General features: G+C 43.1%; 1 protein-coding gene across 11 annotated transcripts in view; it reads left to right on the plus strand.

Annotated features, from left to right (window-relative positions):
* LIMCH1 (LIM and calponin homology domains 1) overlaps window positions 1-25,091 on the plus strand; it is a 305,429-nt gene that overhangs the window by 93,972 nt on the left and 186,366 nt on the right. For all 11 annotated transcript variants that reach the window (XM_030563853.1, XM_030563854.1, XM_030563849.1 and 8 more), the window contains exon 2: window positions 7,516-7,586. In XM_030563853.1, coding sequence (XP_030419713.1) covers window positions 7,516-7,586 — 71 coding nt within the window. The remainder of the gene's footprint in view (window positions 1-7,515; window positions 7,587-25,091) is intronic.

Here is a 25,091-nt window from a genome sequence, read left to right on the forward strand (position 1 = left end):
GAGCTTTCGTGGGTGAATATCCACTTCATCAGATGCATGTAGTGGAAATGTCCAGAGGCAGGTATATATATGCAGTTTATCTCTAGCTTGCCTGCATATATATATACCCGCCTCTGGACATTTCCACTACATGAATCTGATGAAGTGGGTATTCACCCACGAAAGCTCATGCTCCAAAACATCTGTTAGTCTATAAGGTGCCGCAGGAGTCTTTGCTGCTTTTATAGATTCAAGAGAGAAAGGGCCCCCCACTGCCCTCCATGATTGCCCAGACATCTTCAAAGCAACATTTTTCATGGGTTGGTTGAGAGTTCAAATCCTCCTGCACTTCTGGATTTACAGCTGTGCCCATTAGTCCATGACAATCCCTGTAAATTAGTTACAGTTTATAGGGGCATATTTTGACTTGTTGACAGCCAGATTCTACCTTCCCTTAAACAGATTTGTAACCTTCTGTGGTCTGCTATGGGCAATTCAGGGGAGCCTTCAAACCACAATAAAGAACTATCTTCTGCTCCTGGGACACATGGTAGCTTGCATCTTTGAGACCAATCATGCAAGACTATGTCTGCTGCTTCTAGAGTTGGCTCTAAATGACCTGTTCTCCAGTCAGGCACATCTTGGACAGACAGGTGACAGTTCCTCTACAAGTAAGCAACTCCTTAGAATTCTGGAAGAATCATCTCAATGTCTGTGCAGGCGTTCCATTCTGTCACCCAGCCCCACCAGTGACTTTAACAACAGATGTATCACAGTTGGAATGGGAGTCCACCACCACAGTACCCCCATGATTCAGGACAGATAGACGACTCAAAATGTCAGTCTCCACATCAATCTGTTGGAGCTCAGGGCTGTCAGGAATACTTACCTTCATTTCCTACCCCTCATCAGGAGCAGATCAGTCAGGGTCATGGTGGACCCTGCATATTCTTTATCAACACACAGAGAGGAGTAAGATCTTCCTCCCTGTGCACTGAATCCATGAAACTATGGAACTAGTGCACAGCTCATCAGATCCAAATTTCAGCAGTCTGCCTCCCAGGTATTCAGAACACCAGTTTCACAGGATTACAAATGGGTGCTAGACATCGAAGTTCTCCACAGCATATTCCTAAAATGGGGACTGCCAGAGGTTGGATCTCTTCACCACCTGAAGGAACAGGAAGTGTCTTCTGCTCAACAGCGGGTCTGGGACTTCACTCTTTGGGAGATGTCTGTGATGGTTCCCATTGGGGTGCCACCTGGAACTGGGGTCCACTGAGTCCTCTGACCCACCAGCCTGGGCTCCTTCTCACACTGTGCTGCTGTGACGAGTTGCAAAGCCCCCCAAGCTTGCACTGTCACCAGCATTCACACAGGTAGGGATACACCAACTGTAATCACATACAGGATCTCTAACTACCAGTCTCCCAGCCTAGGACCCCAGAGCAGTACCATCCTGCCAGGGTCAAATCTGGCCAATATATGGGTTTTACACCTGGACCGCCTCTCCCTCAATGAGAAGAGGACCATGCACAGTCACAGTAACCAAGCTGAGATTTTTTCCCACAGACACCTTAGTCAAATGCATGCTGGTTTGGATTAAAACATAAAATAAGTTTAACAACTGCAAAGGATAGATTTTAAGTGATTATAAGCGATAGCAAATGGATCAAAGCAGATTATCTAGTAAATAAAACCACAAATGGAGCTTAACATACTAGATAGGTAGGATATGAATTAGCAAATTCTCACCCTGAGTGATAAACAGGCTGGCAGATTCTTAAGGCACAAGCTGTGTTGGCTTTGCAGCTTGGGTTTCCCAAGTTTTCATGTACAGGCTAGAAATCCCTCTAGCCTGGGATCATCACTTTCCCCAGTTCAGTCTTTGTTCCTCAGGGGTCTCCAGGTGTGGTGTTGTAGGAAGAGTGAGGTACTATCATGATGTCATTTCCACCCCCCCTTTAATATCTTCTTCCCAGTTGCTGGAAAGTTCTTTTACTGTGACCTGGGTCAAACAGTTGCCATTGTGTAGTGCTATCTCTGAGAGGTTTCTATTGTACACAGTTCCTGAGGTAATCCTTGTGCTTGTGTACATTTCCTCAATGCCCATTAACATTGTTTGGCCTTTTTACTGTTGTACCTAAAAGGCTGTTTGTGATTTGTTTTCAACCTCACAACATGTTTCAGTAACACATACATAGCCAAACTTCATAACTTCGCATATAACAATAGCACATACAATCCAATGAGATATTAATGTCTAGCAGATAAAGACTTTTAGAATGATACTTCACAAGGCATACTTTGTACAAAACATCCTAATTACATGACAGTTGCGAATATTGGGGTGCCAGGGTGTCACAATGCTTTTCTTCTATCTTGGAAGAAGGGTTTGTTTTATGCATTTCCTCTTATGTTGCTGACACCAAGGGTGATGAACGAGATCAGACAGGACAGAGACAAAGCTATCCTTTTATAGTGCCAATCTGTCTGGGACAAGCATGGTACCATTACCCGTTTACCTATGTATCCAACCATTGTTCAAGTCCCAAACCATTCCTCCTCTCTTGTCATGGGATGCGGGTCGGATGCTTCATCTTAACCTAGCAGTTCTCTGCCTCAGGGACTGGCTCCTTGATGGTTCACAGGGTGAGAATCCTACTGCAATATGAAGTATAAGAAGTGTTACTGAATAATAGAAAGAGATCAACCCTTACTAATTACCTGCAGAAATGGAAGAGATTCTTTCATTGGTGGTGTCATCACTGCCTTCTGCCTGATTTGGTGGCACTTTCAGTCATCCTGGATTATCTGTTGGATCTAAAGAAATCTGGGTTATCAGTTAGTTCAATTTAAGGTCCATTTGACCAGAGTATCAGCCTTTCATTCTCCGGTAGAAGGATTGTCCATATTTGCTTATCTGGTATCATGTAGGTTATTAAGGGTGTGAGGAACCTCTATCTGCAATTTAGAAACCATACCCAAACCTGGGACCTTAGCCTGGTACTCAGTTACCTTATGAGACCTTCATTTGAATCAATGGCAATCTGTTCTCTATTGCATTTATCTACGAAGACTGGCCTTTTTAGTAACCATCATGTTGGCCTGTAGTGTAAGGGAGATTGGGCCTTGATGGCAGAGCCCTGCCATCTGCCTCCCATATGTTGTTCTTTAAGGACAAGGTCTCTTTATGTCCGCATGCTAAATCCTTACCTAAGGTTCTGTTGGCATTCCACCTTCATCAGTACGTCCATCTTCCAGTGTTTTTCCTGTAGCCACATATTCTTTACAGGAATTCTGTTTACATATCTAGGATCTTAGAAGGGCCTTGACCTTCCACCTAGTTAGGACCAGGCAATTTATTAAGTCACTTAGGCTTGTAATTTCTTTTGTGGATAGTTCCACAGGGTCCTTGATCTCTACTGAGAGATGGATGGATATCTGTATGTGTTATCACTTGTTATGATGCTGTGGGCATATTGAACCAGATGGCAGGCAACATCTATGACATTAGTGAAGAATGTACTGGTATCTGAAATATGTAGGGCCGCTATGTGGGGTTTCAATACATAAATTTTCAAAACATTATGCCCTGACCCATGCTGTCAGGCCCGTTGTGGCTGTTGGTTCTGCAGTACTATCTTCAGTTCTGAACTCTATTCCAAAGCTTGTTCCTCATCTGGGGATACTGCTCAGAAGTCAACCCAAAGTAGAGCACTGGTAGGGATGCTACTTGAAGAAGAATTTACTTACTTTGTGCAGTCACTGTGGTTCTTTGAGATGTCCCCCTACCCCATGGCTGCTCCAGTGCTTGTCCTCCTTTTCTTCTGTTTCAGATTGTTCCATATTTGGGAGGAGAAGGAACTGAAAGCAGTTTGCCTCTGTACCCTTATGTAGCCTTGGTATCGGCCATGAGGAGGCATAGGGCACATGCATTGGCCAAACAGACACTGCTAACTGAAAATCTCTGATCAAGGGCTGGAGATGCACATGCACACCTGGCGCTCCCATAGGGACACATCTCAAACAATCATATTTACTGCACAAAGTGAGTAACTTCTTCCTGCAGAAGCCCCAGGTGCTTGCTCCTTTCAGCCCTAGCAGCTGGTTTACCTCTTGTCTTTCCCTCTGAAGATGACGACTTTGAAAATGTTAGAAATTCTAATGGAACTGTCTCATTTGCATTTTTAGCTCCTTCCCAAATCAGGGGGTCTGTAGCCGATTTAGTACTTCTTGTGATAGACCCAGGCCAGTTGGGTACAGCAGAGTAGTAGAAGGGAGATGTATTGGCCACTGGATAAGCAGTTTTCTGTTCCGTGACTGACCAGAGCAGGGGCTGCTCCAGGCTAGGGTGGGCACATGACTGCAATTAGCCTGAAAAGAGTCAGTTGAAGCCGTTAGGCTAATGAGAACACCTGACTCCAATTAACCTGCAAAGAGTCAGGTGAAGCTGTTAATCACCTGACTCTAATTAAGGCCCCTCTGATACTAAAAAAGGGCTCACTCCAGTCAGGCTGAGGAGAGCCAACGTGAGGAGAGGAAGTGTGGCTGAAGGGCCGGGTAATGAAGACACACTCAAACCACTGGAAAGGGAGCCCTAAGGTAAGAGTGAAGAAGGTGTTGAGAGAAGTGGGGGAGCTGTGGGGAAGTGGCCCAGGGAAATGTAGCAACTCTGGCAGTGAAAGGTTGGCTGCCAACAGCTGCTGCCATTAGGGTCCCTGGGCCAGAACCTGGAGTAGAGGGCAGGCCTGGATTCCCCCCAACCCACCAGTACAGAAACATCTCCTGGGAAGGGAAGACAGGCCCCTGTCAGGAGGCTCAACTGTTCTTGAATAAGCCCATAGGGACAACAGAGACTGTGGGAGTTCTCTCACCAACCTCCTTGCTGGCTTATGATGCAAAGGGCTGAGTAGACTGTACCCTGACCCTAGAGAGAGAAGGGCTACATGGAGGGTTGCAGTGAGCCTCTGTGGCTAGCATAAACTGCCTGGAAGTGCGGGACCCACGGGGACAAGGTCGGAGCTCTGCCACATTCTCCTTCACCATCTGGAGTCTTTAGTGCACTCATCACCTGTCCGTGCCTCACTTATTTCCATTTCCTTTTTACACAGACATTTGCTGTTCCTAAATCTTCACGCCTTTCCTCATCTGCCATCTACTCTTGTTCTTGTACTTTGTTGTACCATTTTCATTGTTTCAGCTGTGCATTTGAGTTGTTCAGGCAAACAATCAAAAAAAAAAATGTTGCCTGGTGTAACCCTTCTGCCAGGTGGAGCTGTCAGCAAGCAAGGCTGGGTTCAGTATCTAGGGGTTCCTTTTCAACAATACAGCACAGAACTGGCTTGAGCCCCCACCCAATAACCTGGGAAAATTACACACCAACCTGGTCACCTCTGAGAGGCAATAATTCCTCACTTGCAAGCACAGAGTCTGAGTGTAGAAAAGAAACTTCTAATGAAAGGACGGAAGTCACCCAGCATTAATCAGGGAAGATGCCACAAGCTGGATTCGTAATCATAAAACTATGAGCAGGACATGCTTGCCAGCGTGCGTGGGGCAGTGCCTTCTGTCTCATGTTCTTGAGTTCTACAACTAAAAGTTCCTTTCCTGAGCCCCTTCTCTGCACCCTCACCATACCTCGCTCACAATGGTTGCTCTCGGTCAGGAAGAACTCAGGGTTCACAGGTTCATCTGTGTGAGTTCACCTCACACCCAGGGTAGAAAGCACCTTTCTTGCTCTCCCATCTGAGTACTTGCTCTGGCTGGCCGCCCCATCAGCGACAGTTCTTCTCTGTTGGCCACCCTGCCAGCTGCTTGTTCCACTCCCGCTGGCCAACTGCTTGCTGCTCCCACTGGCTGACTGTCAGTTACCTTCTGCTGCCACCTGCCTCTCTGCTGTGACCTCTGCAGGTCAGTCTCTTAGTGATTTTCAGCTTTTAGTGTTTTTTCAGCTTTTAGCAGGCTGAGCAGAAACACTGTCCTACCACAAGTGATTTCAGCTCCCATTTAGCACTGAAAATAACAGACTCCTAGTGGAGCCTGTTCAGCTCTAGCTTTGAACAGTGGCGAGGAACAGGTTAACCCAGACCAGGGAGTCTTAGAGAGAGTCCACACCTCATGGTTGGGACACCTGTCCCCACCCCTCTTATTTTCACAGGGGTCTGGCATGCGAGCCCCTAACTTAACAAGGTCCTTTCAGCTGAGGGTGACCCCCTTATTTGGGACAGGTTAAGCACAGTTCTGCTCCCCTTTATTTATGCAATAAAGTCAGCAAAATTGATAAAATTTCACTACTTCTGCATTCAGCACTAAAGTGATTTGTAACCCAACACCAGCCAAAGTTGATCACTTTGAGCAGCACAGGTCTGTTTGCTGGATATCTTGGCAGAGTAGGTATGTATCTGTAAATACAGTTTGCGCCTGAAGTCTCTCCCCATCCCAGCTAGCTGTCAGGGAGAACTCATTCAGACCCTGCTTACATTGGTGTTACTGGTTTGACACTGTCCTCGGTTAGTACTGATAGTGATTCCATCTGATGGCTTTTTGATAGTCAATTTCTTAGTTGAAATGCTTTGTTTTAGTTCCAGTCTCTAATGAAGGAACCACACACATCTCTACCTCTCTAACTCCATATCTGGTAATATTTGGCATTGTTTGTTGACTGTGCAGACTGTTCTCAGAGACCAAGGAGTGAATCAACAATCTTCTCACCTGTAGAGGTCTTCCCTATAGTGTAGCATTGTTTCAAATAACCAGAGCATTGTGAGAAGGTTTGTGCTGCTCCTACCCATGCCGTACCTTGTCCTGTGGATCTATAAAAGACTAAGTATTCTTCAAAAATACTAAGGATCAGATACTTCCCATCCTTACTTGACATGAAAGTCCCATTTGACTTAATAGTATGACATGTTCAGTATGAATAAGGGTATTGCAATCAGTCTCTAAACAATGTATTTTTTCTAGCTTACTAACTTTGTGTTCTTCAACTTATTACAAACAATGCGCTGGTAATTAGGAAGGTTGCCTCACATTTGTGTAACAAATCATATTGCAAAGTCTTGCAATCCCAACTCCTATAACTTAGTGCCCCTGTGAAATTGCTCATGTGAGTAAGGCTGCAGGATCAGGTCCATGAATAGCACCTAAAGTGAAGTATATTTGTTATGCAAAAAAAATACATATACTCAGCTTTGTATAAATACGCTAGTTGCTTATAAAAATGCCTAGACTGACAATTATTCTGAGGGTTAAAGCAACACTTTTATATTAAGCCATTCTTGAATTTTAAACTAAAGGATTAGTAGAAAGCGCTTTGTGTTGCACGTTAAATAATTCAGTGGAAGGGTGGTGGTTTTTTGTGTGTGTTTTTTAGATGCAGGAAACATTTTGGACTTTACTGGCAATGCCCAAAGAGTTGGCATGTTACATTTGCTCTAAAGGCTTTAAATTCAAAATTATGAAGCATTCTTTAAATATGCATCTATTAATGAACTCTTTTTCTCTCTCTCTCTCTTGCTTCCTCTTATTTTTCAGCAAGTCACAGGCAGAAGTTTTGGTGACAAAGATTTTCGGTCTGGATTAGAAAATGGTATTCTGCTGTGTGAGTAAGTAATGCTTTTAGTTTGAACTTCACATGTAATTTTGACTAAAGATGGAACCTACAGTCTTTACTTTAGCTGGTACAATGCAACGGTTGGTTTCCTTTTCTTTTGACTTTGGGTACACTACATATTTCATCACACTGTTGTTCCAGTGCCAATGGTTTTGTTATGGTGAGAATTGAAATGTGGTTTTAAAAAAGCAAGTTTTACAAAGGCTGCCTCCTCCTCCCCCTCTCCCACCCCCATGTAAAGTAAAAGTGATGCTTGCATTTTGGATTTCTTCGGTTTAAAGTGGATGACTGTAGTTTGGAAACAGTGTGCCACACCTGGCCTGCAGACACCTCTCTTGCAATGAAGTGTCCTGTTAGCAAGACTTACCCATCTAGGTACAAGCTTATTTGTTCTTGCATCCTTTGAGGTCCAGGCTGTACTCTGAACCTTTTGTACTCTGAACCATTTTTTTTTAAAGATAGGCTTGAAGAACATACTTCAGAATTCTTCATAGTACAACCAGATCATAGATTTAAATAAAATTCACCAAACTCAACACTCTCATATTAATATTCATACTTATGGGGGTGTGTGTGTGTGTGTGTGTGTGAGAGAGAGAGAGAGAAATCTGGGCTTAGATTTCCAAATAAATCTAAAGGAGCTAAGTGACCAGTTCGCTGCCTTTCAGTGTAATTTGGGTGCTTAGTTCCCACAGTCTCCTTTGAAAATACCACCCCTTAGTGAGGAGTTTGAGAAAAGCTACTATAGCTGTCCCATCTGTAGTGGCTAAATTCGGCCCCTACATGTGTGTAAGGCTGCTATTTAAAACCAGTAGGAACTGCAAGTCTGAATTTGGCCTTTTGAAGCTTACAAATTAAATGTCTTGTAAACATTAAGCTTGAGAAGTACATTTCTTGTATTTTTTACAATTGTTTAGTTTTGGAGATGAGAGGAATCTGACTTGGATTCTGCTTTTGATGCTGTATAGTTCAGTTAATACCATTTATTTAAGCAATAAGTGGCTTTGGAAAGCTGAACCTAATGTACAGAAATGTATATTTCACTAATGCAATTGAACTTTAACTGGGAAAAGTTAGAGAGTCTGCAGAGCAGAGATGTTCTTATTTACATATCTTTCCCTCCCCCCAAGCCATATCTTGGCAAAAACGAATATAAATATTGCTGATCCGAGTTGTAATCAATATGCAGATAGAAGTCTGTAGTGATTACATCACAGTGTGTGCAATGGTTGGTCTTGAATAATCTCTTCCTCCTTAGTGCAAAATACTTGAGTTGGAAGTATTGTGTACTGAATCTCATTAACATGATTCTTGCTTGTTAGGGTTGAATTGTGTTGGTAAAAGATGATGTGTGTTTGAGGACTAGATCTTAATCTGATCTGCAAATAAACAGAGGTAGTCTGGTTTAAGTGGTATAAATCTTTCAGATGTAAAGCTCAAGTAACAAATATTATGCTTTAGTGCTTCCATGTTAATACAAGAGTATCTATCTCTTAGGAGGCTGTGGGGGCCAGTCATTATAATAGTGGATGAAAATATTGGACTAACTGATCCTTCTACTGACCTGCTGTATGATCTTGGGGAAAATCACTTTTCTTTTTTGTGTCTGTTTACCAGTCTGTACAAGGCATATAATACACCTCTACCCCACTATAACGCGGTCGTGGGGAGTCAAAAATCTCTACCGTGTTGTAGCTGAAACCCTGTTATATTGGGGTGGGGGCAGCAGGGCTCCAGTGGTGATTTAAAGAGCTCCAGGCTCCAGCCGCTGCAGGGAGACCCAGGCCCTTTAAATCGCCAGCAAGCCTCAATGCTGCAGCCCTGGGGTAGCGGTGGCAGGGCTCCAGTGGGATTTAAAGGGCTCAGGGCTCCCTGCAGCAGCTGGAGCCCCGGACCCTTTGAAGTGCCACCCGAGCCCCGCTGCTACCGCGCTATATGTGAACCTGTGTTATGTCGGGTCGCATTGTAGCGGGGTAGAGGTGTACTTGCTGCTTCATGGTGTGTTTTATAGGAAGACCATCCAGGGTGCCATGGGTCATCGTCAGAGAGTTTAAAGCCAGAAGGGACCACCGGATTACCTAGTCTGACCTGCTGTATATCACAGGTCACCATACCACCCAGCACCCACACACTAAAACCAAGAACCAAAATTGAACCGAAGTATTATAGTCTAGAGGAGACTAGACTGTAACATGCCATAAGGAGAGAATAGGAGGGGCAAAGGTATATCTACACCTGAGGCCCCTGCAACCGCAGGGAAATGATTGTGAGATACATCCAGATAATCCTGGCAATTGACTTGTGCCCACACGCTGTAGACGAAGGCAAAAATTCCAAAGTATCTGCCAGTCTGATTTCACCAGGCCAGGTTAGTTAGGCATGATCTCTCTTTTGGTAAACCTGTGCCGCTTTACATCCCCTTTACTGTTTACATCCATGAATTTAATTATTTTTTCCTTCAAAAATTTGTTCAAAAGCCTTGGATAATACTGAGGTCACACTAGTGTGTCCATAATTGCCCGGATCACCTTTCCCTCCTTTCTTAAAAATAGGTGTGATATTAGCTATTCTCCAGTCATACGGTCCTACCCTCAAATAGATATTTTTATTACAAGTCCATGTTATCCTTACTGAAAACTGAAGCATAGTAGTCATGTAGTTTTTTGGGCCAGTATTAGAGATTATCTTAATCTTCTTCCCATCTGCACTGCATAGTGGCTCAATCTCATCCGTCCTTATTCTCTTTTTATTTATATAACTAACAAATCTCTTTATTTTAATTTCCGTTCTCACTTTATTTCTACATTTTGTAACCTCCATGGTGTAGCTGTCTTTGTCCAATCCCTATAGGCTTTCTGCTTACTCCTAATAACCTTTTTTGAGATGGTTATTCATCCAGCTGGGTCTATAGCCTCTCTCTACAAGCTTCTTTTCCCACTTGCTTGGGATGCAGGTTTCAGATAGTCTTTTTTTTTTTTTTTGTACAATAGATTTGAAGAAATTCCAAGCCTCCTCTACATTTAAATCCAAGATATTCAATCCAGTTGACCTCTAACTAATTCCCTTAATTTCTCAGTCTGTCCTTTTGAAATCAAAAACCATATATGATGACCTGGTTTATTATCCTTCCATTTAATTTAAAGTGAATCAACTTGTGATCACTCAGTTCAAGGCTATTTCCTACAAGCTCTTCTATGGCATCCTCACTACTTAAAAGATCAAGCCTAAAATTGCATTACCTGTTGTTGATTCAATGACCACTTGATTCAGAAACTGTCATCTCTCACAGTCGGGAATAACTGGGCCCTACCAGTATCAGTAGCATTTTATTTTCCATTCTACATCTGAGAAGTTTGTTTCCTGTTACGACCCAATTCCCTATAGTATTTGTATTTCTAATAATATTAAAGAGCTCTCAGTCCATACGAGTCTGACCCAGCTGGTCTGTAGCAGGCCCTTAACATTGTCCTAACAGAACTTCTTTTACAATCCTTTCTCAAAGTGATTTTGACCACAAAACATTCTGTTTTGTCCATACTGTCACTTATTTCTTTACAGTTTACTCTACCACATTTATCTTTGACTATCTCTCCTAACAGCATATACCTTTCAGTACCTGTACTCCAGTCATGAATGCTATTCCATGTTTCTGTAATCCCTATAATATCCTGTTTGACCTCCTGTTGATAGTGTAAGTTCTTCCATTTTGTTGCCTGGACTCCTTAAATTAGTGTGCAAGCGTTTCAGTTGTTCCCTTGGACCTCGTCTGGTTTTTAGCTGGATTAGATATAGTCTTTTCACTAACCGTAACACCTGCCCGACTACTACTCTAATCAATATTTGGACTTTTTTTTTTCTCCTTGTCCATAATCTTACCTTATGGTGTTCCTTTGTCCTTTACTGTATCTTCATTTAGCTCGCTTTCTTCCTATTGTGTATGGAAGCAAGTTGTGGAGATTTCATGAATCTCTCCCAGTCTTCTCCCCTCATCTCTTAGTGTATAGGCCTTCTTATCAATCATGCCAGCCTTCAAACAGAAGATTAATACCCCACATACTCAAGAGGAATCTATCAGTCAAGAAGTCTTTTCTGTAGATGCCTCCCAATGGTCAATCATCCCAAAACCTTCCTCATTGCACCAATCCTTGAGCCATCTGTTGATCTTCATTATCTTGTCACACTTTTGCTCTCCTTTTCTAGGGACTGGAAATATTCTGCTGAAAATCACCTGAGCTTCCACTTCTTTAAGGGTCTTCCTCAGCATAGTCATCCTTGATCCATTCCAATGGAAATCTAGCTGTGTTGATGAATTCTCTCCACTCCCATCAAGATCCTTTTCAGCCTCACATACACATCTCATATCCTTGTTACTGGCAGGCAGCATATTCTTCTGTTCTCTGGATTTGGATCTGGTCTGGTGACAGGCATTGGACTTTGCATTGGTCTTCATGGATGAGGATGTGAGGGAGATTGCCAAACCTGAGCCATTCTTTTTAGGTGACAAATCTGAGGAACTGTCCCAGATTGAGGTGTCATTAGAGGAGGTTTTGGAACAAAATTGATAAACTAAAGGAGTAATAAGTCACCAGACCCAGATGGTATTCACCCAAGAGTTCTGAAGGAACTCAAATGTGAAATTGAAGAACTACTAGCTGTAGTGTGTAACCTATCATTTAAATCAGCTTCTGTACCAAATGACTGGAGGATAGCTAATGTAGCAGCAATTGGTTTAAAGGGCTCCAGAGGTGATCCTGGCTCTTAAGTAAACTAAGCAGTCATGGGATAAGAGTGAATGTCTTCTCATGGATCAGTAACTGGTTAAAATATCGGAAACAAAGGGTAGGAATAAATGGTCAGTTTTCACAATGTAGAGGGGTAAATAGAAGGTCTACCAAGGATCTGTACTGGGACCAGCACAGTTCAACACATTCATAAATGATTGGGGGAAAAAGGGGTAAACAGTGAGGAGGCAAAGTTTTCAGATGATTACTCAAAATTACTCAAGAGTAAGTCCAAAGCTGACTGCAAAAAGTTACAAAGGGATCTCACTGGGTGGCTTGGCAACGAAATGTCAGATGAAGTTCAGCGTTGATAAATGCGAAGTAATGCCCGTTGAGAAAAGTGATCCCAATTATACATACAAAATGATGAGTTCTAAATTGTCTGTTACCACTCAAGAAAGAGATCTTGGAATCCTTGTGGATAGTTCTCTGAGAACATCTGCTCAATGTGCTGTGACAGTCAAAAAAGCGAACAATGCTAAGCATCATTAGAAAACGGATAGAAAGTAAGACAGAAAATCTCATAGTGCCGCTATGTAAAGCCATGGTACTCCGATACCTTGAATGCTGCGTGCTGTTCTGGTTACCCATCTCAAAAATATATATTAGAATTGAAGTATGGTACTCCGGTACCTTAAATGCTGCGTACAGAGCATACAGAGAAGGGCAACAACAATTAGGGGTATTGGAAGAGCTTCCATACAAGGAGAGAGTAAAATGACTGGGTCTGTTGATAAAATCATGAATGATGTGGACAAAGTGAGTAAGGAAGTGTTAATTACCCCTTCACATAACACAAGAACTGGGGGTCACCCAATGAAATTTAATGGGCAGCAGGTTAAAACAAACAAAAGGAAGTACTTCACACAATGCACAGTCAACCTGTGGAACTTGTAGCCAAGGGACATTATGAAGGCCAGAATTATAACTAGGTTCAAAAAAGAATTAGTTAAGTTCATGGAGAATAGGTCCATTAATGGCTACTGGCCAAGATACTCAGGGATGCAACCCCAGCTCTGGGTGTCCCTAAACCTCTGACAGTCAGAAGCTGGAAATGGACAACTGGAGATGGATCCCTCAATAGATTGCCCTATTCTGTTCATTCCCTCTGAAGGATCTTACACTGGCCACTGTCAGACACAAGATACTGTGTTAGATGCACAATTGGTCTTGACCCAGGATGGCTGTTCTTTTTGTACCACATGAAATAGTTTAGATCTCTGTTGTGGCTGGCTCAAGTAGTCATCATGGCACTGGCTACATTTAGTAACATTTTTAAGCTTCCCTTTGCAAATAGAAGGGTAAGAAATGTTACTTTTTGGTAATAAATGAAAGCTGAGATCCTGCTGTGATCGCATGACCCTATGAGCCAAGGCTGTAGACACATTGGTGTAGTGCAGCCAGCCCTGCTGCCACTGTTCTCCCACTGGAAAGGGAGGGAGAGTGAGGCCTGGTCTACACTATGCTTTTATACCCATTTTAGTAGCGTTAAACCGATTTAACGCTGCACCCATCCACACAACGAGGCCCTTTATATTGATATAAAGGGCTCTTTGAACCAATTTCAGTACTCCTCCTCAACGAGAGGAGTAGCGCTGAAATCGGTATTACCATATCGGATTAGGGTTAGTGTGGCCGTAAATTGACGGTATTGGCCTCCGGGCGATATCCCACAGTGCACCATTGTGACCGCTCTGGACAGCAATCTGAACTCAGATGCACTGGCCAAGTAGACAGGAAGAGCCCCGCGAACTTTTGAATTTCATTTCCTGTTTGCGCAGCGTGGAGCTCTGATCAGCACGGGTGGCGATGCAGTCCCAAATCCAAAAAGAGCTCCAGTATGGGCCGTACGGGAGATACTGGATCTGATCGCTGTATGAGGAGGCAAATCTGTTCTGTCAGAGCTCCCTTACAGAAGACGAAATGCCAAAGCATTTGAAAAGAATCTCCAGACAGAGGCCACAGCAGGGACTTAGCATAGTGCTGCGTGACAAGCATAACAGAAAGCCAAAGAATCAAATGGACGCTTATGGGAGGGAGGGAGGGAGGGAGGGGGTACTGAGGACTCCAGCTATCCCACAGTCCCCGCAGTCTCCGAAAAGCATTTGCATTCTTGGCTGAGCTCCAAATGCCTGTAGGGTCAAACACGTTGTCTGGGGTGGTTCAGGGTATATCTCAACAATTTACCCTCCCACTTTCCCCTGTGAAAGAAAAGGGAAAAAAATCGTTTCTTGACTTTTTTCAATGTCACCCTATGTCTATTGCATGCTGCTGGTAGACACTACACTGCGGCACAGAACAGCAGCACCCTCTCCCCTCCCCTCCCCTTCCGGGGGCAGATGGTACAATATAACTGCTGTGCATTGTCATCATCAGCCCGTGAGTGCTCCTGGCTGGCCTCAGGTGAGGTTGGCCGGGGGCCCTGGGTAAAAATAGGAATGACTCCCGGTCATTCACAGTAGATGGTACAGAATGAAGATGGTTACCAGCCATCATAGCAACTGGGGGCTGAGCTCCATCAGCCCCCTCCTTTCATGTCTAAAGAAAAGATTCTGTACTGCCTGGACTGTCATAGCAGCGTAATGCTGGGCTCCTCTCCCGTGCACAGTTTAATGTCCTGCCTGGACTATCATAGCAGCTGGAGGCTGCCTCCCCCTCATTTTATCTTGCTAACAAGTCAGTGTTTCTTATTCCTGCATTCTTTATTACTTCATCACACAAATGGGGGGGACACTGCAACAGTAGCCCTGGAGGGTTGGGGGAGCAGGGAAGCAATGGGTGGGGTTGTTGCTGGGGCACCCCCTAGGGTGGCATGCAGCTCATCATTTCTGCAGGATCTGACACGGAGCGGCTGTGCTCTCTAACACACTGGTTCTCTAGCACACTTACCCCATATTCTAGGCAGGACTGACTCTATTTTTAGATCCAAGATAAAGGAGGGAATGACCCGGGGGGTCATTCCTATTTTTATCTTTGCGCCCCCGGCTGACCCCAGCCAGGGGCACCCATGACAGCAGCAGACGGTACAGAACAACTGATAACCGTCATCTCATCGCCAATTTACAATGGCATGGCAGACGGTACAGAACAACTGATAACCATCTCTGCTATCTTGCAAAGGCAAATGAATGCTGCTGTGTAGCGCTGCAGTACCGCCTCTGTCAGCGGCATCCAGTACACATACAGTGACAGTGACAAAAGGCAAAACGGGCTCCATGGTTGCCATGCTATGGCATCTGCCAGACCAATCCAGGGAAAAAGGATGCAAAATGATTGCCGTTGTTTTCACGGAGGAAGGAGCGAGTGACGACATTTACCCAGAATCACCCGCGACACTATTTTTGCACCATCATGCATTGGGATCTCAACCCAGAATTCCAATGGGTGGGGGAGACTGCGAGAACTATGGGATAGCTACAGGATAGCGACCCACAGTGCAACGCTCCAGAAATCGACGCTAGCCTCAGTACATGGACGTACACCGCCGAATTAATTTGTTTAGTGTGGCTGCGTGCACTCGACTTTATACAATCTGTTTTACAAAACCGGTTTATGTAAAATCAGAATAATCCCGTAGTGTAGACGTACCCAGAGTTACTGCAAGAGAGCCCCAGTTGGAGAAGATTTCAGAAGTCTGCTTTGGTGCCAGCCGCTCCTATGTACTTGAATTTGGCTATGGTCTTGATCCCTCAGCTCTTAGGTAAGTATTTCTGTTGGCTTCAGGATCTGACCTTGTTCTTCTGCTTTATATCTCTAGCCTCATCTTGATTTGAGGATTTTGTTAAAAGTTAAAGGTGGAGAATACTGTAACGCTGAAAGCTGACAAATATGACTGATATCTCAGTAATTTCTTCTTTTTGGATTCTAAACTCCACTCATGCTGTTTGCATAACAGCACCAGCTCTAATGGTTCACGCAGCTGTGCTTAGAAGTTATTGGTGTTTTTTTTTTTTAAAGTATGTTATGGCTCTTTGGCCTAGTTGTTCTGATCAATATTGGTGCAGACAGTGACTTCAGTGAGGGGCATTCTAGCACACCAGGATACAAGTAATTCCTATTAGGTTTCTGGTTTCCTATTAGGTTTTGCTAACCTACCATTTTTACATATTGTGTGTCAGACCCAAAAATGTCAAGGCCTTTCCCTGGTATACTGCTGCTGGCTTTCCCTTGCATCAGACAAACTTGCTATTCCCAGGGACCTGCTGAAGGTGTGCAGATCATTCATCTAGATAGCTGGCAAGAGGAAAGAGTGGAATTGTAGCAACAAGTAAACCTAAAAGTCCCTGACTTCTGCCCCTATGACACACTTTTTTTTTTTTGCTATGATGTATTAGCATTTGGGCTTGATCCAGATCCTAGGAAGCTGGGAGATTAATCAAGAAGAAATTTAATGTAGTAACTACAATGGTTAGATTGTTTCTATGTAAGAAATCATGCATCCAGGAAAGAGGAATAGTTGCAAAAGAAGAAATCATAAGATTTTTTTCAACTGAGGGTTACTGCCCATTTTTACCCCATGCTGTTGCTTTGCACAGCAGAAAGACAGGAAGTTAAGTAACAGTTGTGATTAATGATGGTTGAGCAGAAAAGGAGAAATACAAATAAATTTAAAGATAATGCAAGACTGTTTTATCTTTATTGTAACATTCTCTTTGCTCTGTATGTTTGGTGATATACACATTACAACAAGCACTTCTAATGTTTTCCTCTTGCAGCCTTTTTTAATTTAAATTGAATTTAGTGATTCTGCATTAAACCACAATGGGTTCAACTCCTGTTGCTTACAGGTTCAAGCTCAGAGTGAATATCACCTCTGGTGCTTTTCCCAGATTCAGAGACTCCAGAAACACACACAGACCAAGTTTCAGAGTAAGTTTTATGAAAGCAATAAGTAAAATTTACAATTACCTATGCATATATAAATCCTAAAAAATCCCTTGCAATGGCTAATACTATAGCTATACTCACATCTCCAAAAATATTCTAGGATCTGTTGGATCTCTCAGTAGGAGTAGTTCATATTGGGGTTTCCTGTGGGTCTTCCCCCTGTAAACCAACTATGGAATCTCCTTTATCTTATTGTTATGGTTACACTGTGTGCATATGCATGAAGGTTTCAACCCTCTTTTCCTTATCTGTACTTGCACACCCCATGAATACTGGGGTGCTCCATTTTTCATAGGTTTCTTAGAACCCTTCATTTCACTAATGAAATGTATCCATGGTAACCTGCAGCCATCCTATGATGTTACAGTCAGGTGTATTGTAGTCTTGGACAAGACATTGGGGTCTGTTTTTCCAGACCATTATCTGTTGGCACATTCTTCCCAGTAATCTTGTAACCTTACTGGCATAGTGTTATTCCTAGGTTACCAGCTCACATCAAGCATTCTAAAAGCCTACGGCCTTGTAAGGGTAAGCTAAAATCTTACAGGCCTCAGCCTGTAAGCCTTGCATTACAGCCAGACTTCACATATATACCTAATACACAATCGTCACTCCTAAATGCTTGTCAGTCTTATACTTCTATAATCCTACAATTTAAATCTATTTAGCATGCATTCATTATGTATGAAATAGCATAAGGGTTGACCATAAAACTAAATAGTAATGATAAATTGATGAAAAAATGAATGGCTATATTCTGTTTCACATCTGTGCTGCAGATCAGGTTCTGATAAATAGTTTCATTCACAGTTCTGTATTTGTTAACTACAGGAATCTGAATATGGGGGTGAAATTGAAACTAGGCGTAGTAAAGGGTTATGTTACTCTTTATGCAAACCTAGCTCTCAGTGAGTAGGGAAACACACCTTAAGATCTTATTCCACAAGCATTTCTCGCATGTGATTAATCCATAAATTCTCAACCCTTCCATGTTTTTTTTCCAAAACAAACAATATTAAAAGACCTGATCCTGAGGGGTACTGAACAACTTAAACTCCTATTGGCTTTAATGAGAGCCGAAGGTCCACAACACCTCTCAGGATCAGGCCCTGCATTTGAATAATCCTTATTTTACAGTAACTATTTTCTATACATATTTTTATTACTCAGACTGTAAATCCTGGATTTAGATTTAGATGGTGTAAGAATAATTGGGGATGGGGAAGGATACTTAAACACTAGCTTTGAACCTAAACTAAAATATCGATGCAAAATAAATCTGGCTTGGCTGTGAAATGACAGCAACATATCTTGTATGTCACACTATATGTTCTTTATCAGCTCACAGATTGTATGGATTAGTTCACTTGTATGTCTGCCTGCTGCATGTTAATAAATGTATTGAACTAAAATACTGGTTTGATGTAATAAGGCCTTGATTCAATTAGGTGTGTGCTTAAATCCCACGGACTTCAGTGTTAAGCACATGCGTAAGTGCTTTGCTGAATCAGTGTATAACAAGACTATTTATATCCCTCTGTTACTGGAGCTCTATCTCACTTACATGTCTTTAAACTCTTGTATATTCTGTGGACCTGCTTACCTGTACTATCCTGTAACTGTTCCTTTGAATTACAAATAAATGGTTGCTTAGAAAAGAAAAGAAACCCTCTTCTGTTTACTTCACCTTTGGGATTATATTTGTGGGGTAAATACATGTTTTTTTAAAATGTATTATTAAAAAGAGCTCTTCCCTTCATATTAAGGAATAAGCATTCCAGGATTTTTCATTACATTTTTATTGAAAGAATAAATACAGAAGTTATGTTAAAATTAATAATAACAGAATCTTAATACAACTTATCCAGTAAATTCAAGGGAAATGTCTTGAACAATCTTTTTTCTGACGGATACACACTTTTTTTTCCTCACAATGTGAATTAAGAATAGCATGTTGCTTTTAAAGCAGAGCTTCTCAATGTCAGGCTGCTACTTGTTCAGGGAAAGCCCCTGGTGGTGCAGGCTGGTTTGTTTATCTGCCCAGCAGGGCTGCTGGGGGGCAGAGGTGGCAAGTGGGGCAATTGGTCCCAGGCCCCACAGAGGCCCCCACGAGAATATAAAATTCTATAGTATTGCAACTTTTTTTTATGGAAGGGGCCCCCGAAATTGCTTTGCCCCAGGCCCCCTGAATCCTTTAGGTGGCCCTGACCTGCCGTGTCCGCAGGTTCGGCCGATCGTGGCTCCCACTGGCTGTGGTTCGCCGCTCCCAGGCCAATGGGTGCTGCGGGAAGCAGCAGCCAGTACATCCTTGGGCTGCGCCACTTCCCACAGCCCCCATTGGTCTGAGACTTGTGTGGCTATAAATTTGAATAATAATATAAGAAAATGATTATGATCAAGAATTAAACTGTTTGTTTCCTATGTTAGGGGACTAATCATCTTATTTAAATAAGAAATTGACTTGGCACATGCTGTTCATGCTATTGGTGATGAGCTGCTTATTCTCAGAAAGCAGCATTGCTTTGGATTTGCATCATGATTACAGCACATGTGACCAAGCATTGGACTGGCGTGAACTAGGTTTTCAAAGCAGATTGGGTACATGCCAGATCAATGCAACTCCAATACTGTGGCATAATAAAATTAATCTTCAGAGTCAGTGATAGAATTCTATGTGGAGCTGGGTTTCAGAGTTACTTTAATTATATACATGGTATTTTAAATGCTTGGATGTCAGAATCTCATATCTGCAATTTAATTCCAGCTTGGTAAAATCACTGTGCCATTCATGGGGGCATAATGGGAAATCACTATCCAAAGTCTGATCTGTTTTCTATCAGATTTCTCAGGTATTTATTTTACTGATCTGCAAATTTTGTAGGACTCACAATCTAGATTTGACTGAATATTATGCATTAGTGGAGAATCTTGTATCACCAAATACCTAGCTGGAGAAGAAGTTAGCAAATGTTCAGCCCTTGTGCTTAAGTTTGAATTTACTGTTGTAGGGTCATTCTTTATAGAAGCCAAGGACTGGTATTTTTTACTTCATATCATAGGTCTGAATGTGACCCCATGCCCTCAAGTGTGTGGGTTTTATGCTGTGTATTCTAAAGCTAAAACATTATCTGCCTCATGGATTTGGCGGGTCTCCAGCCTAGAGGCCCCCGAGTCTCATTAAGCATTAAGACTTAAGTTCAACTGAAGACATTTGAAACTATTTTGTATCAAGCCACAGTTTTTAGGCTTTTCAAGTTGTATTACCTTGCTACAATGAGACCCTTTTTAATAGTACGATTTGGGTGGGGAAGTCATAAGTAAAATAACAAACTATAAAAGCTGAGTTGCATAATGGGGGGGGGGGAACACAGCAATTGAAGGGTGTGCTTTATTACAGCCAGAATACTCTGCCCTTATAATTTGGCAGTATTGTCACATACAGCAGACTATATGGCATTTTGGTCTTTTCAATAGTGTTGGTGACTGCCACAGCTTGCTCTGTCATATTGACCCATTCATGCTAATTTGTCTATGTGCAAAGCAGAATGATCCAATGAAAGATTTAACTTTTTCTAATGAGTATGTTGTGGAAATATTTTTGGATTCATGCTTTGCATAGCAGTAAACATGGTTAATTAACCAGTGTGGAAGTAGACATGCATTGTTTTTTACAGTTCTGTGATGTCATTAACTCTGTACATTGCTTCAATATATAATGTTAGCGTTGGCACAGGTTATCCATATGGCCAGTTGCCTCTGTGCCTTCTCTAATGAACTCCACTGTGACGGGTTTTATCATAGATATTCCCTTGGGATTGTCACCTCATGTGCTGAAACTACCTCTGAGCCCATTTTCCCTGCCAGCTTGGGACCCAGAACCCTGCCTTGCTGAGCCAGACATGCTAGCCTGCTGCAACACTGGCCAAGGGTTTGGTCCACACCCCCAAAGCTGCAGACTTAACTGAAAACAGCTCAGCAGGTTACCTATCTTCAGCACCCAGACACCCACTTCCCAGTGGGATCCAAACCCCAAATAAATCTGTTATACTCTGTATAAAGCTTATAAAGGGTAAACTCATAAATTGTCCACCCTCTATAACACTGAGAGAGAGAGATATGCACAGCTGTTTGCTCCCCCAGGTATTAATCACTTACTCTAGGTTTTTAATAAGTGATTTTATTAGGTGTAAAATGTAGGATTTAAGTGGTTTCAAGTAATAACAGACAGAACAAAGTAAGTCATCAAGCAAAATAAAGCAAAAACACACAAGTCTAAGCCTAATACATTAAGAAACTGATTACAGGTAATATCTCACCCTCAGAGATGTTCCAATAAGCTTCTTTCACAGACTAGACTGCCTCCTCATAGACTCATAGACTTTAGGGTCAGAAGGGACCAATATGATCATCTAGTCTGACCTCCTGCACAAAACAGGCCACAGAATCCTACCCATCCACTTCTATAACAAACCCCTAACCTATGTCCGAGTTACTGAAGTCTTCAAATTGTGGTTTGAAGACCTCAAGCTGCAGAGAATCCACCAGCAAGTGACCCATGCCCCACGCTGCAGAGGAAGGCGAAAAACCTCCAGGCCCTCTGCCAATCTGCCCCGGAAGAAAATTCCTTCCCGACCCCAAATATGGCGATCAGCTAAACCCTGAGCATGTGGGCAAGACTCACCAGCCAGCACTCAGGAAAGAATTCTCTGCAGTAACTCAGATCCCATCCCATCTAACATCCCATCACAGACCACTGGGCATACTTACCTGCTGATAATAAAAGATCAATTGCCAAAATTAAGCTCTCCTATTCTGGGCTGAATCCTTTCCTCTGGTACAATCCTTGTTCGTTCCAGCAGACATCTCAGGTGGTAAGCAGGAGTCTTCTCATGACTGGCAGCCACTTTTTGTCCTGCTCCACCCCCTTTTATAGCTTTGGCACAAAGCGGGAATCTTTTATCTCTCTGGGTCCTCACCCCTCCTTATAAATGGAAAAGTACCAGATTTAAGATGGATTCCAGTATCCTGTGACATGGTCACATGTCCTGTGAGACTCCAGCCTCCATTCTTCCTGGTCTGGCCCACAAGTACACAGGAAGGTTTCCAAGTAACTAAGGCCATTTACAACTGATTGTTTCTAGAGCACTCTTAATGGCCTTCACTCAATATGTTTACATCGGTGATACAAATTTATCTTGTTCTCCTAACTTCAGATATAGAAATAATACTTGCAAACAAATAGGATGAACACACTTAGTAGATTATAAGCTTTGTAAAGATACCTTACAAGAGATCTTTTGCGTAAAGCATATCCCAGTTACATCATATTAACATTCATAAACATATTTTCATAAAGCATATGGAGTGCAACGTCACACCCGCCCTCCTACACATAGTACAGCCTCCCTGTGCTATTTCACAAGTCCCTGGCCTGTCTATATTTAAGTCCTCTAAGGGGTTGTCTGTCTGTCTATCCTGCAGTTTGGACTACAAGGATATGGATAGCCGTGCGCACCAAGTGCTGCACTGTAACTCCCTGTGTGGATGCTGCGGGCACAAACCAAAAGTTTCCTAGTTTGCATTAGTGTAGTCCCAGTTAGAGGACTAAGTCAATGAAAGGTAGGAACCTTTTGGTTTGCGCTTGCAGCATCCACTCAGGGGAGTTACAGTGCAGCACTTGGATGCACACTGCTATTTATGCTCCTGTAGTCTGATCTGCAGGGCAAGATTCACTTCTGCCATACTACTTAGGATATGTTTTACACTGTGTGAAGGTGTGATTGTAGCAGGGGTAGGCATACCCATGCTAGCATTAATCTACTTAGCAAGGGTAACCGTAGTAGTATAGACTGAGGTATGGGATAGTGACCAGAGTATGCATCTAGGCTCCTTGGTGGGCTTTACTCTGGTTGCTAGTCCATATTGAAGACCTTGCTGCAGTGCCTACATAACTATTGTTACCTGGGCTAGCTAGATTAAAGCTACCACAAGCTTGCTCTTAGGCTGTGTCTACGTCTACTGGGTGTGATTCTCAGCTTGAGTAGACAGTTGTACTCGCTGTCATTGAGCTAGGTCACTAAAAATGGTAGAGAAGCTGCAGTGATGCAGGTGGCGGGAATCAGCAGCACATGCTAGCCTAAGCTGCAGTGACGCAGGTGGCGGGAATCAGCAGCACATGCTAGCCTCTGAGTACAACCCATCTGGACCCCCTGGGTACGTACATGGGGGCCGCTAGCCCATGCCACCACTTGCTACTGTGGCTGCCCTACAACTTGCAGTGTGCTAGCTCAATCTAAGCTAGTGTGAATAGATCTACCCTAGCTGGGAATCGCACCTCCAACTCTAAGTGTAGAGGTAGCTTCACTGTCCTGGATTTTTTTAAACAAACTACTGTTGCCTCCCCTGTGACATTTTGAGGCCCACCCAAACCAGTAAGGGGCTCTGTCATCTGCTCTGTAACTTTGGGGCCTTTGTGTTGTACAGCTGCGGTTCAAATCCCTAATGCTAGTAGCTTGCCCACAAGCATAAGGTCTGACCCTGACTCTCCCCAGCCTAGTTATTCTTTGCAAGGTGACACCAACATCCCTTCCAGCCCCAAGTCTCCCCAAATACATATTCCCCAAGCTCTTAATTACCAGACACTTGGTAACTCCTCTGATTCATTACCCCCAAGGCGTGAAACAGGCCCACCTAGTTATCAGCTCACTTGTCACTTGGGTGCATGCACAGATGCCACACAGTTGGTACACCAGAGACCTGCTTGAGATTTAAAAACAAACAAAGTTTAATAGAAACCCCCCCAACTCAAGGATGAAGTAGTAAGGGGAAAGCAAATGTATACAATTTACACAGAAAATAAAGATGCAAACTCAGGCTTCAACTTTCTTATTAAAATCCCTTTTCTAATAAGAATTACCTATTGCCATAAAACAGTTTCCTAGTGTACCCCCTAGCAATAGGACAGTGTTCATGGAGAGCCTCCCACCTCAGCGCTGTCCCCCAAGTTCTGGATGATTTTCAGGTTAACCCCCTTCCATTTTAAAAGATCTTGCAGCGTTTTTTTTTCATCCCCAGTTGCTATAAATATTAAAAGAGGGGAAAACTTCCTCCTTTCTTAGGGTATGTCTACACTGCAATTAAAAACTCATGGCTGGCTGATGCCAGCTGACTCAGGTTTGCGGGGCTTGGGCTGTGGAGCTGTTTAATTGTGGTGTAGATGTTTAAGCTTGGACTTGAGCCCAGGCTCTAGTATCCTGTGAGGTGGGAAGGTCCCAGAGCTCGGGTTCAGTCTGCAGCCTGAACATTTACGCTGGAATGAAATAGCCCCAGAGTCTGAGTGCCTCTGGCATGGGCCAGCTACGAGTGTCTAATTGCAGTGCAGACGTACCCTTAGTTTTCAAAGACTGCGATTTTATTTTCAGTTTCAAGCTGTTCACATTTGCTTTGCTGGTTCCTTGTTTTCTGGGCTGGACAGTGGCTAGGTGCTTGAAGCCAGTCTCCTGTGGTTGGAGAGAGAGCTCCTCCCTGCCTGACTGCTTCACCATCACCTGTGAAGTTATACCACAGTTACGCTTGCAATTTTCTGTTAAGGTCAGTATAATACAAATGTTCATAAAAGACCTTAAGAGACTCATAGACTTTAGGGTCAGAAGGGACCAACATGATCATCTAGTCTGACCTTCTGCACAAAGCAGGCCACAGAACCCTACCCATCCACTTCTGTAACAAACCCCTAACCTATGTCCGAGTTATTGAAGTCTTCAAATTGTGGTTTGATGACCTCAAGCTGCAGAGAATCCACCAGCAAGTGACCCATGCCCCATGCTGCA

The sequence above is a fragment of the Gopherus evgoodei genome, chromosome 5 (genome assembly GCF_007399415.2).
Source record: "Gopherus evgoodei ecotype Sinaloan lineage chromosome 5, rGopEvg1_v1.p, whole genome shotgun sequence".
Taxonomy (NCBI): Eukaryota; Metazoa; Chordata; order Testudines; family Testudinidae; genus Gopherus; species Gopherus evgoodei.